Genomic DNA, 21,237 nt, shown 5'->3' on the forward strand with positions numbered 1-21,237 from the left:
AATGCCCGATGCACAACGCTGTGGGGAAGAGGAGTGATAACAGGAGTGCAATCCCCAAACAACTTAAGTGTCAATGGAATGCCATGACATGTTTTAGATTTAAGGCGTATGGTCAATTTAGGTGATGAGGATGGTGGTACTGAGGCAGGGAGTGATGAAGATGAACCGGTGCCGATGCAGAGACCGCAAAGAGAACGCAATGCGCCGATCTGGACACGGGATTATGAGATGTGAATGATCTTTAATGATCATGGGGGCGTGTAGTAAAATAAAAATAAAAAATTTAAAAAATCGTGCAAACCTTTTACCACTGGCAACGCCCGCTTCAGAGAGTGAAAGAAGAAAGAAGAAGAAGAGAATGGCCACTGCGTCTATTTATAGACTAGAGATCATGGGAAGAGTATGCAAATAACTTTGGACGGTTTTGTCCTATAAAAAGCCTGTATTTGGGAGAGAGGGTGTCTTTTTTGTTTGGCAGAAGCAATTGCTGTCAGAAGTGCATTGGACTGCAGGATTGAAGAGTGAAGATTGAGTTGTGGGGTCATTGTATTTAACCACAGTGTATTAACTTATTTTGAAGTGTTTTTTTATATGAAAATAAAGGTAACCTGTTGAGTTAAAACAAAAATAGAGCCACAATGAAGACATGATAATCACTCAAAATTCAAAAATTAAACAAAACACCAGTAGAGCCTTGGATTTTTAATCGATGTGTTTGTTTTGGGAAAAAGATGACAAAATAAAACATACAACAAATTGTATTTGTGAGACTAACCGTAGCCCTCGGCGCAAGAGGGTCCGTGTGTGCCTGGCGTGTGGGGTGGTGGCTGATCCTGTGGTCGGGGCAGCGGACGAAAGAGTTTCAAGATGGCGCCTGCCTGCTTTTATTAGAGACGGAATCTCGCAGGATCGCAAATTAGCTAGGCCATCTTGAGGAATAAAAATCGGTCCATTGGAGGTGCGAGGCAGTCGGGTTCTGACGTTTGTGGCGATCAGTACAGTGACCATTGGGTTCCGTTTCTATTCGTGCAGTCAGCTGAGCTTTGTTAGTTACCTTCGCGCCGTGGCTGTCATTGGTTGTTGGTTCACTGTGTGTTGCCGTGGTTCTTCAGTGAAACGCTTCGTTGCCCACGACGAGACTTCCCGTCTCCTACACAAGATACTCATACAAGCTATTTCGGCCCCCTCCACTCCGAACTTGGTTTTCTTTTCTTCAATGGCGGATAGGTTCGATCTAAAGTTGATACCGGAATTCGACGGATCCGACCCGGTACTCAGCTGGGTTGAGAAGGTCGAGTTACATTGTCAGTTGTCCGGCGTGAAAAATGTCGAGTGCGTGATTCCTCTGCGGCTGACCGGCGGGGCCTTCTCTGTATATCAGCAACTCAGCGCTGAGGAGAAGTGTGACTACTCGAGTATCAAGGCGGCGTTGTACAGGGCGTTCGCCACTGACCCCGCCACTGCATGGGAGCAGTTTGAGACGAGGTCTATACGCTTGGGCGAAACTGTGGACATGTATCTCGCCGAACTTAAGAAGCTGACGGTGTTGTTCGGCAGTCTTCCTGAGAGGGCCTTAGCCTACAAATTCCTGTCAGGACTCCCCGGCTGGAGCAAAGCAGCTCCTGCGAGCAACATCTACCATATCCTCACTACCGCTGAATGACCTAGTGGACAGAGCCAGGACAATAATGAAGGATGACTCGACGGTGCAGGAACCGGTAGTGGCGAAGGACCGTCTCAGGGACCCAGCCCGCAAGGTGATGTCATCTGCTATAGATGCAACGGACGGGGCCACATGGCAAGAAATTGTAGAAGGCGGTCGACGGCTGTTCGCTGCTACCGCTGTAACAAGACTGGGCACATGGCCCGAGACTGTGCGGGAAACGGGGACGGGGACAAGGTGCCAGTGCCGATCTCTTCCCCAAACAGAAAATAAACAAGGCGCTCCCTGTCATTCAGGTCCGAGTTAATGACACGTTATGTTCAGCCCTCCTTGATTCCGGTTGCTCCCGCACCATAGTGTGTGCGGACTTCTGTCGGGCGTGGAAAAAGAAGAATGTCAGGATAACTACTATTACTGGAAAAATACGAATGTGTTGCGGCGTGGGTGTGGTACACATTCGCACAAGAACTGGGAACTCGGCCAACGTCGAAGCGCTGGTGACACGCGAAAAGCCGCTGAGTTTCGACCTGTTGCTAGGCTATGATGCCATCAAAGCCCTGGGCGGCGTGCGCATAACGCGCGCTGGCGTTGTACAGTTTCAGGATAGGCCCCCGGTGTGCGCAGCACTAAGAGTCGACCAGCCGGACTTCAGTGCGGAATTCGACAACCAACAGAAGGCGTGGACCGCCACTTGGAGGTGGTCAGAAGACAAGGAACCGGCCAAACTACAAAACAAAGTGGCAGAGTACCGTATGCCCGACCAGATAAGGCCTGCATACGAAAGCGAGCTCCGTGAATGGATTAAGAACGGTTGGCTGATTCCATACCCCTACGACAAACTTGGACCCCCCAAGGGCCTGATACTGCTGATGGCAGTTGCCCAACCTAACAAGTCAAAGGTGAGGCCGGTAATGGACTACCGCGAGTTGAATGCGCATGTTGATGCGTTCACAGCGGACGCCGACGTCTGTGCCAGCAAGCTGCGAGAGTGGCGCCGGCAGGGGTCCAATGTGTCCCTACTGGACTTGAGAAAAGCATACTTGCAGGTCCGGATCGGCGAGGCGATGTGGCCTTTCCAGACAGTGATGTTTTCCGGGAAGAGATACTGTCTTACGCGACTCGGATTTGGGCTAAACGTAGCACCCCAGATAATGAAGGCTATCGTCAATGCCGTGTTGTCACAAGAAGAATGGATCAGAAAGGGAACATCGGCGTATATTGACGATATATACGTGAACGAAGATATCGTGTCATCTTCGCGCATAAGATCCAAACTTGCCGAGTTTGGTCTAAACTGCAAGGACTCTGAGCGGCTTGAGGATGGCGCCCGCGTATTGGGCTTGAGCGTTCAAGAAGAGCGAGGGATCCTGAAGTGGGAGCGTGGAACCGCAGTTCCCGACGTACCCGACGTTTACACAAGACGTGCTGTGTTCTCCCTGTGCGGGAAACTTGTGGGGCACCTTCCAGTATGCGGATGGGTTCGTGCGGCGACAGGCGTCATAAAAAGGAGGGCAAATGCGGTCACCAAAGGCTGGGACGATGAGATAACCGACGAACTATTGGTCCGAATGTTGAAGGAGACCGTCGCTAGTGTGAAAAAGAATGACCCCGCCACAGGGGACTGGTGCGTGCAGGGAGACGAACTGAGCGTGTGGGTGGACGCAAGTTCTCTAGCGATCGGTGTAGTTTTGGAGAAAGATGGGGCCGTAGTTGAGGATGCCTGCTGGCTGCGACCGGCGAATGATGCTGCCCATATCAACCTGGCAGAACTCGACGCTGTAATAAAGGGCATTAACCTTCAATGGGAAGTGAAGAAACTGCGTGTGCACACTGACTCACTTTGCATGCACCACTGGGTGTCGGACACACTCACGAGCAAGGCCAGGGCATGCACCAAGGCAGCCAGCGAAATGCTGATAAGACGGAGGCTGGAGACTGTGAAAAAACTGGTGACGGAGTACAACCTGTCCGTAGACGTAGTGCTCGTCACCTCGGACTACAACCTCGCCGACAAGCTCACTCGGGTACCACGGAGATGGTATGAGGCTATGAAGAAAGAAGCTAAGCCATTGCCTCTGTGTGCTGCCTCCGTCGAGGAGGACGAAATCAGGAAGATACATCACGACAGTGGGCACCCCGGAGTACAACGGACCTACTACTTTGTGAAGTTGGCTAGACCATCAATACCAAAAAGCGCAGTAAGAGCAGTGGTCAGGGAGTGCCAAACGTGCCAGTCCATCGACCCCGCCCCAGCCAGATGGCGGAAAGGACATCTGGGAGTGGACGCGACTTGGAGTCGGTTGGGTATGGATATAACCCACTACAGCAGCCAACACTTCCTCACGCTGATAGACTGCGGGCCAACGAGGTTCGCGATTTGGCGCCAATTAGCGAGGCAGGATTCCACCAGTGTCATCCACGAATTGAAATCCATATTCTATGAAAGGGGGCCACCTGAGGAGATCCTCACGGATAACGACACGGCGTTCTGCAGCAGGGAATTTAGGCATTTTATGGATAACTGGGGGATCCGCCTTCGACACCGATGCGCGTATGTGCCGAGCGGCAACAGCGGTGCCACCAAACTGTGAAGAGGATCGCGGCCAGGAAGAAGTGTACGATTGCGGAGGCGGTTTACAGATACAACACAACGCCTAAGGACGCCGTGACTGGCGGCAGTGCGCCCGCTGATGCGATTCATCACTACCACGTGCGCGTCAAGGACGTTGAAGTGTGTCTACCCGACCAACGAGAACCCCAGGGGACGTACCAAGTGGGAGACACCGTCTGGGTGAAGCCACCCGGTGGCCGGTGCACCAGCAGCTTTTGGAGGGGGCGGGTCACCGGCGTCATCAGTGAACAGGCCATACTAGTCGATGATACTCCGCGCCACGTAAGGGATGTCCGGCCCGCTCTAAGCGCTGACCAATCGGCGAGCAGTGGAAGTAGCGAGTCATCCGACGATGAGCGATGGATCCAACCTGTGCCCCACGAACCTGGTGACTCAACTGCGAGCAGTGGAAGGAGCGAGTCATCCGACGATGAGCGATGGATTCAACCTGTGCCCCACGAACCTGGTGACTCAACTGCGAGCAGTGGAAGGAGCGAGTCATCCGACGATGAGCGATGGATTCAACCTGTGCCCCACGAACCTGATGACTCAACTGCGAGCTCTAATGCTAATGCTGATGCTTCCGATGACACTTCTGAGAGCTCCGATGAGGAAGTCCCGGCAATATCCCTCCGCAGGAGTGCTCGAATCAAACGGCCACGTCCGCCGTGTCACGTATGTGATCTGGAGACCAGGGGGGAGTGTGAGACTAACCGTAGCCCTCGGCGCAAGAGGGTCCGTGTGTGCCTGGCGTGTGGGGTGGTGGCTGATCCTGTGGTCGGGGCAGCGGACGAAAGAGTTTCAAGATGGCGCCTGCCTGCTTTTATTAGAGACGGAATCTCGCAGGATCGCAAATTAGCTAGGCCATCTTGAGGAATAAAAATCGGTCCATTGGAGGTGCGAGGCAGTCGGGTTCTGACGTTTGTGGCGATCAGTACAGTGACCGTTGGGTTCCGTTTCTATTCGTGCAGTCAGCTGAGCTTTGTTAGTTACCTTCGCGCCGTGGCTGTCATTGGTTGTTGGTTCGCTGTGTGTTGCCGTGGTTCTTCAGTGAAACGCTTCATTGCCCACGACGAGACTTCCCGTCTCCTACACAAGATACTCATACAGTATTTTAATTTTTGTCATCTTTTTTTTGTTTGTTTTGTTGGCAAATGAGTGAAATAGTAGTAGTACATTCTCATTAGTGAATAACATGTTTGCATGTTGGTCTTTTATTGCTTTTATTGCTTATTGTTGCTGCAATTCTTTGTTGAGTTTTCACTGCTGCATTGATTCCTCTTCTAGTGGTCACCGTCGATTGTCTCGTTAGTTTAGCAGAAACCAATAAAACTTCTTTTCATGCAGAAAGAAATACAGAGACATTCACTGAAATGTTTTTTTGTTAATGAGAATGTACTACAATTTCACTCATAATTATGGAATGCATGTAAAAGTTTTTATTATAAGAAAAAAAACATCAATCTAATAACCATCTTAGAAAACGCCTTATTGTCATCGTAATCAATTTCTGAGTTTGAGAAGATGCACGGATGTTGAGTTCACCTTGGCATAAACATTGCGAATAATATCAGCAGGCTCCATTTGATGCCTTCAAACTACGATTACCTTATAATATGTAATATATATGCAACATTTTTGTTGTTAGTTAGAAAGTAGATAAAGAATATCGCTTATTGAATGTCACTCATACATAAGACATGAGTGACATATTCCAGAGATCAGCAATGATTCCTGAATTTGACAGTTATATCAAAGAACTTCGGCCTTAACATTCTGAGAATTATATCTAAGATGAAAAAAGTCGTCAGAATATTAAAATATTCTGCAATATTTATGGATAAAACTTTTTATAGGTCAACGAAAAAAAAATTATTTGGACTACTGTTCTCATCTTGAATGTTATTTTCATGTTTCGTTTGATGTAACTTCTGACATTCTTCAGGTTTATATTGTCCAACTCTGGGATTTTCTCTCAACCTCAGGAATTTTTCTTTTGAACTCTAGAATCTGCATGAAGTTTGGGAAAAAAAATTTATTTAATCTATACTCTCATTTTCAGCTCTGATTAGGAAGAAGTCCTAAGTAATTTGCAATTGTCTTTTGAGTGTTGCCTGCACTGAGGATTGAACCTTCAACCTCCTGAAGAGTGTAACTTACAACTGATTTTATGAAGTACTTTATCCACTATGCCACAGGTTCTTGAGAACTTATGATTACAATAGTAGTCTGAAAGACTCCAAATAATACGAATAATTAATGCTCATGTCAAAACATGCAAAACACAAAAAGTTATTTTTCATTTGTTAAAATTTCACTCACGAAAAATATGGATAATTATTTTAAGCAAAGAAAAAACTTAGAACTTAATTAGAAAAAACTTAGAACTTAATTAGAAAAAACTTAGAACTTAATTAGAAAAAACTTAGAACTTAATTAGAAAAAAACTTAGAACTTAATTAGAAAAAACTTAGAACTTAATTAGAAAAAACTTAGAACTTAATTAGAAAAAACTTAGAACTTAATTAGAAAAAAACTTAGAACTTAATTAGAAAAAACTTAGAACTTAATTAGAAAAAAACTTAGAACTTAATTAGAAAAAACTTAGAACTTAATTAGAAAAAACTTAGAACTTAATTAGAAAAAACTTAGAACTTAATTAGAAAAAACTTAGAACTTAATTAGAAAAAAACTTAGAACTTAATTAGAAAAAACTTAGAACTTAATTAGAAAAAACTTAGAACTTAATTAGAAAAAACTTAGAACTTAATTAGAAAAAAAATTAATGGAATTCAAGCAACTTTATTCGGATTTCTTCTATTCTATTAAAATTCTTAGAGAAACGTTTTAATGAACACTGACATAAAAATATAATGAAAAAGTTTTAACTAAATATTTATTGTTTAACTAGTAATTATTTTATATTGTTTGATAAAACTAAATCACATGGTTCCTATTTAGTAAATATTAATTATTAATTTTCAGAAACGTTGCTTTAAGAATTTGAATTGATTAGAATATATTCAAATAAAGTTGCTTGAATTCCATGGTATATATATAGAAAGAGAGAGAGAGAAAGAGAAAGAAAGGGAGACATCTTAAAGCAATAACAATTTTCATACGATAATAAAAGAAAATTACAAGAACATTGTAAAATAATTTTTTATGATACAGAACAGTTTTTGCCAGAAAAGAAGGTATAACGTTTTATTTAAGTTGTTTTAGATTCGATAATTTTCAGACAATAAATATGATATTAATTGGTTCTGTGAAAATTTGGTGTTAAGTTGATAAAAATACATGAAATGATTTAGTGCAAAACCCAGGGTGGCATACATCATCAGAACGATTGAAAGAAAATGAACAAAATATTAAAATATTAGAGAAAATATAGAAATTATTTGATATTTAGTGTGAAGTTCTTTAGTTTCATATAACGAGTATGCAAGAATTGTGTGCCAGTGTATGAGTCAGACCTACTTGTGCCAAAAAGTGAACTCAGGGCGTTTGGATTGCAAATCAAATGTCTACCAATGAGCTACATGCATCCTACCCACAGCGACAATTGAGTTTCACCCAACAGCTAGAAAAAAAAACAAGCCGACAAGTCATTCAAGGGCAGTTGAAAAAGACTGGTAGTGTGTTACGTGTTATTGTGTTCAGTCATGTCATGGTATGTCAATTGGATGGTATTGTTTGGGGTCATTTTGTGTCAATTCGACGGTGTTGTTCAGGATCATGTGTCGATTTAACGGTGTTGTGCAGGATTGTGTCATGTCAAGTCATTGGTATCATTTGGGATCGTGTCATACTGAATGATCAGAGGTGTTTGGGATTGCGTGGATGAACTTGTTCCAGACTACACTGCTATGTGTGATATAAATATATAGACATATATTTTTTTAGCATTCTCTCTTCCCTCATGAAGGAACAAGCTATTTCAGCCATCATGACCTCCAACCCAAAGCATTTGATGGCAGTGAATAGTGGAGTGGTTGAAGAAAGCTGAACTAATATGTCAACTAAGTGGGGTGAAGTGCATCGAGTGCATCATTCTGATGTGCTTATCAGCTGGTGCAGATATCGTGTACCAGCAATTAAGTGAAGAAAAGCGGATGGATTTTGAGTGTATAAAGAAAACACTGTACGCAGCATTTGCTTTGGATCAATTTACTGCATGAAAGCAGTTTGCAGCATGCCACCTCCTACCAGGTTAAACAGTCGATACATTTTTGGCAAAACTACACAGGCTTGTGGTCCTGTTTTGTGGTGTATTGGATCAATGACTGCAATGTACATTCATTGCTAGATTGCCAGAACATTCAGAAGACTTGTTATGATCATCCTCCCCGATGGATAACCTAGATCTGTCACACATGCTGGTAAGTACTTGTGCCATTTTAATGAACTGCATGAGAGGTCCAGAGCAAGTTGCATTAGCTGCACAGTCGACACAAACAACAACAACAGGAGACGGATACTTCACAACGGTGTTATGATTTTAATGGACTCAATCATAGGGCAAGCGATTGTCTATTTGATAGTACGACAGACAGAGATGTTGGTGTCAAGCTTTGAAAAAATATTGTGCTATCAATGTCAATGGCTTGGGCACATTGCTTGATTTTGTCTGGGAAACGAGCAAGGGGTGATAATTCAGTGCCAATATCATCCCCCAAGCTGGTGTAAATGGTGCATTGCCAGTTATAACTGTTCACATTAATGGACATTTAGCTCGAGTTGATACTGGATGCATACAGTCACTAGTCCACAAGTCCTGTTGCAAGGAATAAACGAGGAAAGTGACCCCTGTGCTCACGCAGATGGAAGCACACTTGACTGCTGTGGAATTGGTGGTACACGGAGCATTACCATAGAAATCTTAGTTGTGGATGGATACTTATGGGGAATAGATTTATTGCTTGGGCTGGACACAAGCGACTGGGAGGAGTAGCTATGTCTAGTACTGGTGAGGTAACTTTTTCACATTTCAGCAAGACCAATTTTGCTGCTATCACCATTACCGAGCCTAATTTCTCTGCAGAGTATGAATAGAACACTCAGAAGTGAACAACATCGTTGAAATGGGCTAGCACCCAACCTCCACTTATATTGAGAAATAGACTTGCAGAGTATCTCGCCTTAACACAAATTCATGAGGAATATGACCGTGAATTGCAGATGTGGATCGGTAATGGATGGCTGCTGCCATATCCTGAAGACAAACTTAGTTTTTTTCTAAAAGGTCTGATCATTCCTCAGATCTGTTGTGCAGAAGAACAAACAGAAAGTTCAGCCTGTTATGGATTATTGGAAACTAAATGAGTATGTGGATGTGCATACGGCCAATGTGAATGTTTGCTTACAAAAATTGAGGTCATGGTGACAGCAGGAAGCAAATATTGCTGTGCTGGATCTATACTGAACCTATTGTGCGATTTGACAAATCTCTTTGGCTGTTACAGACAGTAGAGATCAAGAGACAGCGATATTGTCTTACGCGCCTCGACCTTGGGCTTAACGTCACCCTTTAATAATGCAGGCCATTGTTAATATTGTCCTCAACTACGATAAGACCATAAAAGCGATATTGTCTTACGCGCCTCGACCTTGGACTTAACGTCACCCTTTAATAATGCAGGCCATTGCTAATATTGTCCTCAACTACGATAAGACCATAAAAGCGATATTGTCTTACGCGCCTCGACCTTGGGCTTAACGTCACCCTTTAATAATGCAGGCCATTGTTAATATTGTCCTCAACTACGATAAGACCATAAAAGCGATATTGTCTTACGTGCCTCAACCTTGGGCTTAACGTCACCCTTTAATAATGCAGGCCATTGTTAATATTGTCCTCAACTACGATAAGACCATAAAAGCGATATTGTCTTACGCGCCTCGACCTTGAACTTAACGTCACCCTTTAATAATGCAGGCCATTGCTAATATTGTCCTCAACTACGATAAGACCATAAAAGCGATATTGTCTTACGCGCCTCGACCTTGGACTTAACGTCACCCTTTAATAATGCAGGCCATTGTTAATATTGTCCTTAACTACGATAAGACCATAAAAGCGATATTGTCTTACGCGCCTCGACCTTGGGCTTAACGTCACCCTTTAATAATGCAGGCCATTGTTAATATTGTCCTCAACTACGATAAGACCATAAAAGTGATATTGTCTTACGCGCCTCGACCTTGGACTTAACATCACCCTTTAATAATGCAGGCTATTGTTAATATTGTCCTCAACTACGATAAGACCATAAAAGCGATATTGTCTTACGCACCTCGACCTTGGACTTAACGTATCCCTTTAATAATGCAGGCTATTGTTAATATTGTCCTCAACTACGATAAGACCATAAATGTGGCTGCATCTTCATATATTAACAACATTTTTGCAAATGAAAGTGTGTGTTATGGAACCCGTGTCAAGGAACATTTGGAGAAGTTAGGTCTGGAAAGCAAGACCTCAGAATAGCTGAGATTGGGCTCACACTGTTGGGATTATGTGCCCAGGAGGAGCATGAAAAATTGTTATGGTGGTGTGGAAGTGACCATCCAGCAGTGCCTGATAGACTTACTTGCACAAATTATATTTTGAGTATTCCCGGTGTGTGGCTGCTATGTGTACCTACAGCATTTGTAAAATGAAGAGCAAATATGATGGCAACTGGATGGGATGATGAAATGCAAGATGCTATTCTAGCTCAGATGATCAAAAACATTTGTTTTAGAGCAGCCCAGGATGATCCAGTGAAAGGTGGCTAGTGTATCTGTGGAGAAGATGTTACAGTGTGGGTGGATACATGATTGTGGAAAGCAATGGTTCTATGATGGAAGTTACAGTTTGGGTGGACACATGGTTGTGGAAAGCAATGGTTCTATGATGGAAGTTACAGTTTGGATGGACACATGGTTGTGGAAAGCAATGGTTCCATGGTGGAAGATGTTAGTGTGAGTGGACGCATGGTTGTGGAGAGCAATGGTTCTATGGTGGAAGATGTTACAGTTTGGGTGGACACATGGTTGTGGAAAGCAATGGTTCCATGGTGGAAGATGTTACAGTGTGAGTGGATACATGATTGTGGAAAGCAATGGTTCCATGGTGGAAGATGTTACAGTTTGGGTGGACACATGGTTGTGGAAAGCAATGGTTCCATGGTGGAAGATGTTACAGTGTGGGTGGATACATGATTGTGGAAAGCAATGGTTCCATGGTGGAAGATGTTACAGTTTGGGTGGACACATTGTTGTGGAAAGCAATGGTTCCATGGTGGAAGATGTTAGTGTGAGTGGACGCATGGTTGTGGAGAGCAATGGTTCTATGGTGGAAGATGTTACAGTTTGGGTGGACACATGGTTGTGGAAAGCAATGGTTCCATGGTGGAAGATGTTACAGTGTGAGTGGATACATGATTGTGGAAAGCAATGGTTCCATGGTGGAAGATGTTACAGTTTGGGTGGACACATGGTTGTGGAAAGCAATGGTTCCATGGTGGAAGATGTTACAGCGTGGGTGGATACATGATTGTGGAAAGCAATGGTTCCATGGTGGAAGATGTTACAGTGTGAGTGGATACATGATTGTGGAAAGCAATGGTTCCATGGTGGAAGATGTTACAGTGTGGGTGGATACATGGTTGTGGAAAGCAATGGTTCCATGGTGGAAGATGTTACAGCGTGGGTGGATATATGATTGTGGAAAGCAATGGTTCCATGGTGGAAGATGTTACAGCGTGGGTGGACACATGATTGTGGAAAGCAATGGTTCCATGGTGGAAGATGTTACAGTTTGGGTGGACACATGGTTGTGGAAAGCAATGGTTCCATGGTGGAAGATGTTACAGCGTGGGTGGATACATGATTGTGGAAAGCAATGGTTCCATGGTGGAAGATGTTACAGTGTGAGTGGATACATGGTTGTGGAAAGCAATGGTTCCATGGTGGAAGATGTTACAGTGTGGGTGGATACATGGTTGTGGAAAGCAATGGTTCCATGGTGGAAGATGTTACAGTGTGAGTGGATACATGATTGTGGAAAGCAATGGTTCCATGGTGGAAGATGTTACAGTGTGGGTGGATACATGATTGTGGAAAGCAATGGTTCCATGGTGGAAGATGTTACAGTTTGGGTGGACACATGGTTGTGGAAAGCAATGGTTCCATGGTGGAAGATGTTACAGCGTGGGTGGATACATGGTTGTGGAAAGCAATGGTTCCATGGTGGAAGATGTTACAGTTTGGGTGGATACATGGTTGTGGAAAGCAATGGTTCCATGGTGGAAGATGTTACAGTGTGGGTGGACACATGGTTGTGGAAAGCAATGGTTCCATGGTGGAAGATGTTACAGTGTGAGTGGATACATGGTTGTGGAAAGCAATGGTTCCATGGTGGAAGATGTTACAGTGTGGGTGGATACATGGTTGTGGAAAGCAATGGTTCCATGGTGGAAGATGTTACAGTGTGAGTGGATACATGATTGTGGAAAGCAATGGTTCCATGGTGGAAGATGTTACAGTGTGGGTGGATACATGATTGTGGAAAGCAATGGTTCCATGGTGGAAGATGTTACAGTTTGGGTGGACACATGGTTGTGGAAAGCAATGGTTCCATGGTGGAAGATGTTACAGCGTGGGTGGATACATGATTGTGGAAAGCAATGGTTCCATGGTGGAAGATGTTACAGTTTGGGTGGACACATTGTTGTGGAAAGCAATGGTTCCATGGTGGAAGATGTTACAGCGTGGGTGGATACATGATTGTGGAAAGCAATGGTTCCATGGTGGAAGATGTTACAGTGTGAGTGGATACATGATTGTGGAAAGCAATGGTTCCATGGTGGAAGATGTTACAGTGTGGGTGGATACATGGTTGTGGAAAGCAATGGTTCCATGGTGGAAGATGTTACAGCGTGGGTGGATATATGATTGTGGAAAGCAATGGTTCCATGGTGGAAGATGTTACAGCGTGGGTGGACACATGATTGTGGAAAGCAATGGTTCCATGGTGGAAGATGTTACAGTTTGGGTGGACACATGGTTGTGGAAAGCAATGGTTCCATGGTGGAAGATGTTACAGCGTGGGTGGATACATGATTGTGGAAAGCAATGGTTCCATGGTGGAAGATGTTACAGTGTGAGTGGATACATGGTTGTGGAAAGCAATGGTTCCATGGTGGAAGATGTTACAGTGTGGGTGGATACATGGTTGTGGAAAGCAATGGTTCCATGGTGGAAGATGTTACAGTGTGAGTGGATACATGATTGTGGAAAGCAATGGTTCCATGGTGGAAGATGTTACAGTGTGGGTGGATACATGATTGTGGAAAGCAATGGTTCCATGGTGGAAGATGTTACAGTTTGGGTGGACACATGGTTGTGGAAAGCAATGGTTCCATGGTGGAAGATGTTACAGCGTGGGTGGATACATGATTGTGGAAAGCAATGGTTCCATGGTGGAAGATGTTACAGTTTGGGTGGACACATTGTTGTGGAAAGCAATGGTTCCATGGTGGAAGATGTTAGTGTGAGTGGACGCATGGTTGTGGAGAGCAATGGTTCTATGGTGGAAGATGTTACAGTTTGGGTGGACACATGGTTGTGGAAAGCAATGGTTCCATGGTGGAAGATGTTACAGTGTGAGTGGATACATGATTGTGGAAAGCAATGGTTCCATATGGTGGAAGATGTTACAGTTTGGGTGGACACATGGTTGTGGAAAGCAATGGTTCCATGGTGGAAGATGTTACAGCGTGGGTGGATACATGATTGTGGAAAGCAATGGTTCCATGGTGGAAGATGTTACAGTGTGAGTGGACACATGATTGTGGAAAGCAATGGTTCCATATGGTGGAAGATGTTACAGTTTGGGTGGACACATGGTTGTGGAAAGCAATGGTTCCATGGTGGAAGATGTTACAGCGTGGGTGGATACATGATTGTGGAAAGCAATGGTTCCATGGTGGAAGATGTTACAGTGTGAGTGGATACATGATTGTGGAAAGCAATGGTTCCATGGTGGAAGATGTTACAGTTTGGGTGGACACATGGTTGTGGAAAGCAATGGTTCCATGGTGGAAGATGTTACAGTGTGAGTGGATACATGATTGTGGAAAGCAATGGTTCCATGGTGGAAGATGTTACAGTTTGGGTGGACACATGGTTGTGGAAAGCAATGGTTCCATGGTGGAAGATGTTACAGTGTGAGTGGATACATGATTGTGGAAAGCAATGGTTCCATGGTGGAAGATGTTACAGTTTGGGTGGACACATGGTTGTGGAAAGCAATGGTTCCATGGTGGAAGATGTTACAGTTTGGGTGGACACATGGTTGTGGAAAGCAATGGTTCCATGGTGGAAGATGTTACAGTGTGAGTGGATACATGATTGTGGAAAGCAATGGTTCCATATGGTGGAAGATGTTACAGTTTGGGTGGACACATGGTTGTGGAAAGCAATGGTTCCATGGTGGAAGATGTTACAGCGTGGGTGGATACATGATTGTGGAAAGCAATGGTTCCATGGTGGAAGATGTTACAGTGTGAGTGGACACATGGTTGTGGAAAGCAATGGTTCCATGGTGGAAGATGTTACAGTGTGGGTGGATACATGGTTGTGGAAAGCAATGGTTCCATGGTGGAAGATGTTACAGCGTGGGTGGATATATGATTGTGGAAAGCAATGGTTCCATGGTGGAAGATGTTACAGCGTGGGTGGACACATGATTGTGGAAAGCAATGGTTCCATGGTGGAAGATGTTACAGTTTGGGTGGACACATGGTTGTGGAAAGCAATGGTTCCATGGTGGAAGATGTTACAGCGTGGGTGGATACATGATTGTGGAAAGCAATGGTTCCATGGTGGAAGATGTTACAGTGTGAGTGGATACATGGTTGTGGAAAGCAATGGTTCCATGGTGGAAGATGTTACAGTGTGGGTAGATACATGGTTGTGGAAAGCAATGGTTCCATGGTGGAAGATGTTACAGTGTGAGTGGATACATGATTGTGGAAAGCAATGGTTCCATGGTGGAAGATGTTACAGTGTGGGTGGACACATGATTGTGGAAAGCAATGGTTCCATGGTGGAAGATGTTACAGTGTGAGTGGATACATGATTGTGGAAAGCAATGGTTCCATGGTGGAAGATGTTACAGTTTGGGTGGATACATGGTTGTGGAAAGCAATGGTTCCATGGTGGAAGATGTTACAGTGTGAGTGGATACATGATTGTGGAAAGCAATGGTTCCATGGTGGAAGATGTTACAGTGTGGGTGGACACATGATTGTGGAAAGCAATGGTTCCATGGTGGAAGATGTTACAGTGTGAGTGGATACATGATTGTGGAAAGCAATGGTTCCATGGTGGAAGATGTTACAGTGTGGGTGGACACATGATTGTGGAAAGCAATGGTTCCATGGTGGAAGATGTTACAGTGTGGGTGGACACATGATTGTGGAAAGCAATGGTTCCATGGTTGAAGATGTTACAGTGTGAGTGGATACATGATTGTGGAAAGCAATGGTTCCATGGTGGAAGATGTTACAGTTTGGGTGGATACATGGTTGTGGAAAGCAATGGTTCCATGGTGGAAGATGTTACAGTGTGAGTGGATACATGATTGTGGAAAGCAATGGTTCCATGGTGGAAGATGTTACAGTGTGGGTGGACACATGATTGTGGAAAGCAATGGTTCCATGGTGGAAGATGTTACAGTGTGAGTGGACACATGATTGTGGAAAGCAATGGTTCCATGGTGGAAGATGTTACAGTTTGGGTGGATACATGGTTGTGGAAAGCAATGGTTCCATGGTGGAAGATGTTACAGTGTGAGTGGATACATGATTGTGGAAAGCAATGGTTCCATGGTGGAAGATGTTACAGTTTGGGTGGATACATGGTTGTGGAAAGCAATGGTTCCATGGTGGAAGATGTTACAGTGTGAGTGGATACATGATTGTGGAAAGCAATGGTTCCATGGTGGAAGATGTTACAGCGTGGGTGGACACATGATTGTGGAAAGCAATGGTTCCATGGTGGAAGATGTTACAGTGTGAGTGGACACATGATTGTGGAAAGCAATGGTTCTATGGTGGAAGATGTTGCAGTATGGGTGGACACATGATTGTGGAAAGCAATGGTTCTATGGTCGAAGATGTTGCAGTATGGGTGGACGCATTCTTGTGGAAAGCAATTGTTCTATGGTGGAAGATGCAAGCTAGCTCTGAGCAATGCATGGAGACAAGCATATAAATTTAGCTGAGCTTGATGCTGTGCTGCGAGATGTAAACTTTGCAGTGCCGTGGAAAGCCAACACCATGCCTTTACAATTTGACTCTGCTCGTGTATATCAGTGGATAAATGACACCTTGTCTGAACAAGAGTGCACACCAAAGCAGCCTTGGAAATGTTAATTAGGTATCACCTCTCCACACCTTGATATTTGTAAAGTCACAGAACCCTGAGACCATGTATGTGTAGTGGCTGCAGAACAATTAGGTATTGCCTCTCCTTGCTCCAAAATTTGGCCTCAGAATAAGCACTGACAATGTATGTAGGCTCGTTAAGCCTTACAATAACAAAGCTGACCAAGTTACTTGGGTATCACAACAATGGTTAAATGATCCGTAAAGTGACAGAACCCTGGGAACATGTGCCGTGGCCGCAGAACAACACGTCCTCAGATACAGACAATTTATTGGTCTAGTGGACATCGCAGTGTGAAAAGCTCATTGTACTTTGTGAAGTAACCCATTAATAATTGAAACTGATTAAGTAAATCACTAATAACTAAAACTGAAGTGCGGGCAATGGTTGAGGATTGCAAAAAATACCAGTCTACAGATCCAGCCCTAGTGCATTGGAAGCAAGGTATGCTTGACATCCCGTAATCTTGGAGTAGGGTTGCTAGGGATATAACCCATTTTGGCACAGTTGTACTGGACATTGATAGACTCAGCTGTTTTGTCATTTGGGGGCAATTGCATTGACAGGATTCTGCTTGAATCATTAAGTAGTTGGAGAGTATATTCTGTGAAATGAGATCACTGATCCAATTTCTCACGCATAATGGCACAGCGTTTTGTGGGAAAATATTTGCTGAGGTTCCACATGTGGAGTGTGCAGATTTGATTTCAGTGCACCCATGTACCCTCAGGAAACAGTATAATTGAGAGATCCCATTGCATAATAAAGCGCATAGTGACAAGAACAAAGGCAGTGTACTGGCATAATGTCACACTTAAAGATGACAAGATGGCCATGCCTGCAACTACAAATGTGCTATATATTTATAGGATCTGTATCAAGGGTATCGATGAAGTGATGGTGCCCGACACTACAGTTGCTAATCTGTACAAGGAGGGAGATGCAGTTTGTGTGAAGAATTTACAGATGTATGACGCAGGTCGGCACAGGAACAGTGACAAGGATCAACATTTGACACGACGCCACATGGAGGATGTGTGCTCAGCATGCCGACATAATTGTGTAATCAGTGGCAAAATTATCTCATCAGATGACGAAGCCTCACTGTTGTACGAACAACCAGATGAAGAAAGCTCCTTAGAAGATGATGCACCTAAGGATCTAGAGCAGAAAGAGTTTAATGATGCGATAAATGAAGGCACCACTGACACAGTTCCTGAACGTGTTCCATTAAGACAAAGTACCAGGAGAAAACAGTCTGCTCAACATTGTCATTTATGTGCTCTCAAGATCAGGGAGGAGTGTGACGAACATGCGCACAAGCAAAAAGCAAACCTGGGACTTTTCGATTACAAATCAAAAGTCTACCAATGAGCTGCATCCATCCTACTGACAGCGATGATTAAGTTTCGCTCAGTGGTTATAAAAAACAAGCCAATAAGTTATTTGGGAGCAGTTGGAAAAGATTGCTCTAGTAATGTGTCACATGTTACTGTGTTCGCGCTCATGTCATGGCATGTCAGTTCGACAATATTGTTTGGGATCATGTCATGTCGATCGACGGTGTTGTTCGGGATCTTGTGGTGATTCGATGGTGTTGTTCGGGATTGTGTCATGTTGAGTCAATGGTATCATTCGGAACAGAGATGTTTGGGATTGCATGGACGAACTTGTTCAGGATTGTGCTGTTATGTGTCATTTATTTATATTTCTTTTAGTGTTCTCTCTCCTCGTTGAGCAACACTTCAATCACACTTGAACATCTTCGGCTGCATAAAGAAATTCATGTATTGATATCATGCCGAGTGATATTATTTATCTTGAAGGGAACTCAATAATTGTTCTTTTGTTATTTGGATTTCTGGCATTAAAACGTTCTTTTAGAGTTTTCCACACATTCTCAATAGGATTAAGATCTGAGTTGTGATGAGGCCAATCCATAATAGTAAGATTTTCTGCCTTGAGAAAGCTCATGACTACCTCAGCCTTCTGACATGGGGCATTGTCCTGCATATGGAGGTTGCTTGTTGAATTTCTCAGCACAGGGAAGACATGATCTTTTGTAATTTGTTTATAAACGCCTGCATATACCTTTCTTTGAAATCGCATCAAAGGGCCCACCTCATCTCTAGATATAATCTCTCAAACTATGACACATCCTCCCCAAATTTAACACTAACCTTAAGGCACTTAAGCGACAATTTTCCGCCTACTTTTCAATGAATGTACATTTTTTCATCTGAGCCAAAAACTTCGATTCATCACTGAAATTCCTTGTTTGCTATTTTTTCTTGAGATCATAACATGTTTGTAAAAGCAAGATGACACTAAAGATGCGCCAACTAAATGTCCTTTTATCAGGGCTTACATCAGTCCTTTTTAATCAAATTTACCATAGCACAATTTTCTCTCTTGGTAATTATTCTTGGCCTACTTGTAGATTTTCTTGCTTCAGACAAACAACAATCATTGTAGACCTTACAAATAACACAATCATTGTAGACCTTACAAATAACACAATCACTGTAGACCTTACAAATAACACAATCACTGTAGACCTTACAAATAACACAATCATTGTAGACCTTACAAATAACACAATCATTGTCGACCTTACAAATAACACAATCATTGCAGACCTTGCAAATAACACAATATACTGTAGACCTTACAAATAACACAATAACTGTAGACCTTACAAATAACACAATCACTGTAAACCTTACAAATAACACAATCACTGTAGACCTTACAAACAACACAATCACTGTAGACCTTACAAATAACACAATCGTTGTAGACCTTACAAATAGCACAATCACTGTAGACCTTACAAATAACACAATCACTGTAGACCTTACAAATAACACAATCACTGTAGACCTTACAAATAACACAATCACTGTAGACCTTACAAATAACACAATCATTGTAGACCTTACAAATAACACAATCACTGTAGACCTTACAAATAACACAATCATTGTAGACCTTACAAATAACACAATCATTGTAGACCTTACAAATAACACAATCATTGTAGACCTTACAAATAACACAATAACTGTGGACCTTAAAACTAACACAATCATTGTAGACCTTACAAATAACACAATCATTGTAGACCTTACAAATAACACAATCATTGTAGACCTTACAAATAACACAATCATTGTAGACCTTACAAATAACACAATCACAGTAGACCTTACAAATAACACATTCTCTGTAGACCTTGCAAATAACACAATCACTGTAGACCTTACAAGTAACACAATCACTGTAACCCTTACCAATAACACAATCACTGTAGACCTTACAAGTAACACAATCACTGTAGACCTTACAAGTAACACAATCACTGTAGACCTTATAAATAACACAACCACTGTAAACCTTACAAATAACACAATCATTGTAAACCTTACAAATAACACAATCACTGTAGACCATATAAATGACACAATCATTGTAGATCTTACAAATAACAGAATCACTGTAGACATTACAAATACCACAATCATTGTAGACCTTACAAATAACACAATCATTGTAGACCTTACAAATAACACAATCATTGTAGACCTTAAAAATAACACAATCACTGTAGACCTTAAAACTAACACAATCATTGTAGACCTTCCAAATAACATCATCACTGTAGAACTTACAAAACACACAATCATTGTAGACCTTACAAATAACACAATCATTGTAGACCTTACAAATTGCACAATCACTGTAGACGTTACAAATACCACAATCACTGTAGACCTTACAAATACCACAATCACTGTAGACCTTATAAATAACACAATCATTGTAGACCTTAAAGATAACACAATCACTGTAGACCTTACAAATAACACAATCATTGTAGACCTTACAAATAACACAATCAATGTAGACCTTACAAATAACACAATCACTGTAGACCTTACAAATAACGCAATCAATGTAGACCTTACAAATAACACAATCACTGTAGACCTTACAAATAACACAATCAATGTAGACCTTACAAATAACACAATCATTGTAGACCTTACAAATAACACAATCAATGTAGACCTTACAAATAACACAATCACTGGTGACCTTACAAATAACACAATCACTGGTGACCTTACAAATACAACACTCATTGTAGACCTTACAAATAACACAATCAATGTAGACCTTACAAATAACACCATTACTGTAAACCTTACAAATAACACAATCACTGTAGACCTTACAGAAAACACAATCACTGTAGACCTTACAAATAACACAATCATTGTAGACCTTATAGATAACACAATCACTGTAGCCCTTACAAATAACACAATCAATGTAGACCTTACAAATAACACAATCACTGTGGACCTTATAAATAACACAATCATTGTAGACCTTACAAATAACACAATCACTGTAGACCTTACAAATAACACAGTCATTGTAGACCTTACAAATAACACAATCATTGTAGACCTTACAAATAACACAATCATTGCACCTTTCAAAAAACAGAATCACTGTA

The 21,237-nt window shown here is 42.6% G+C and overlaps 2 protein-coding genes across 2 annotated transcripts in view; both read left to right on the plus strand.

The window, feature by feature from the left end:
* LOC145269304 (uncharacterized) overlaps window positions 1–21,237 on the plus strand; it is a 76,185-nt gene that overhangs the window by 14,404 nt on the left and 40,544 nt on the right. The window lies entirely within an intron of this gene.
* LOC145269069 (uncharacterized) lies at window positions 4,209–6,654 on the plus strand. Its single transcript, XM_080124671.1, has 2 exons — window positions 4,209–4,953; window positions 4,994–6,654. The coding sequence occupies exons 1-2, from the start codon at window positions 4,209–4,211 to the stop codon at window positions 5,131–5,133; spliced, it is 885 nt and encodes a 294-aa protein (XP_079980797.1). The 3' UTR covers window positions 5,134–6,654.

This window comes from Euprymna scolopes, chromosome 45 (genome assembly GCF_053919585.1).
Source record: "Euprymna scolopes isolate OS-2025 chromosome 45, ASM5391958v1, whole genome shotgun sequence".
Lineage (NCBI taxonomy): Eukaryota > Metazoa > Mollusca > Cephalopoda > Sepiida > Sepiolidae > Euprymna > Euprymna scolopes.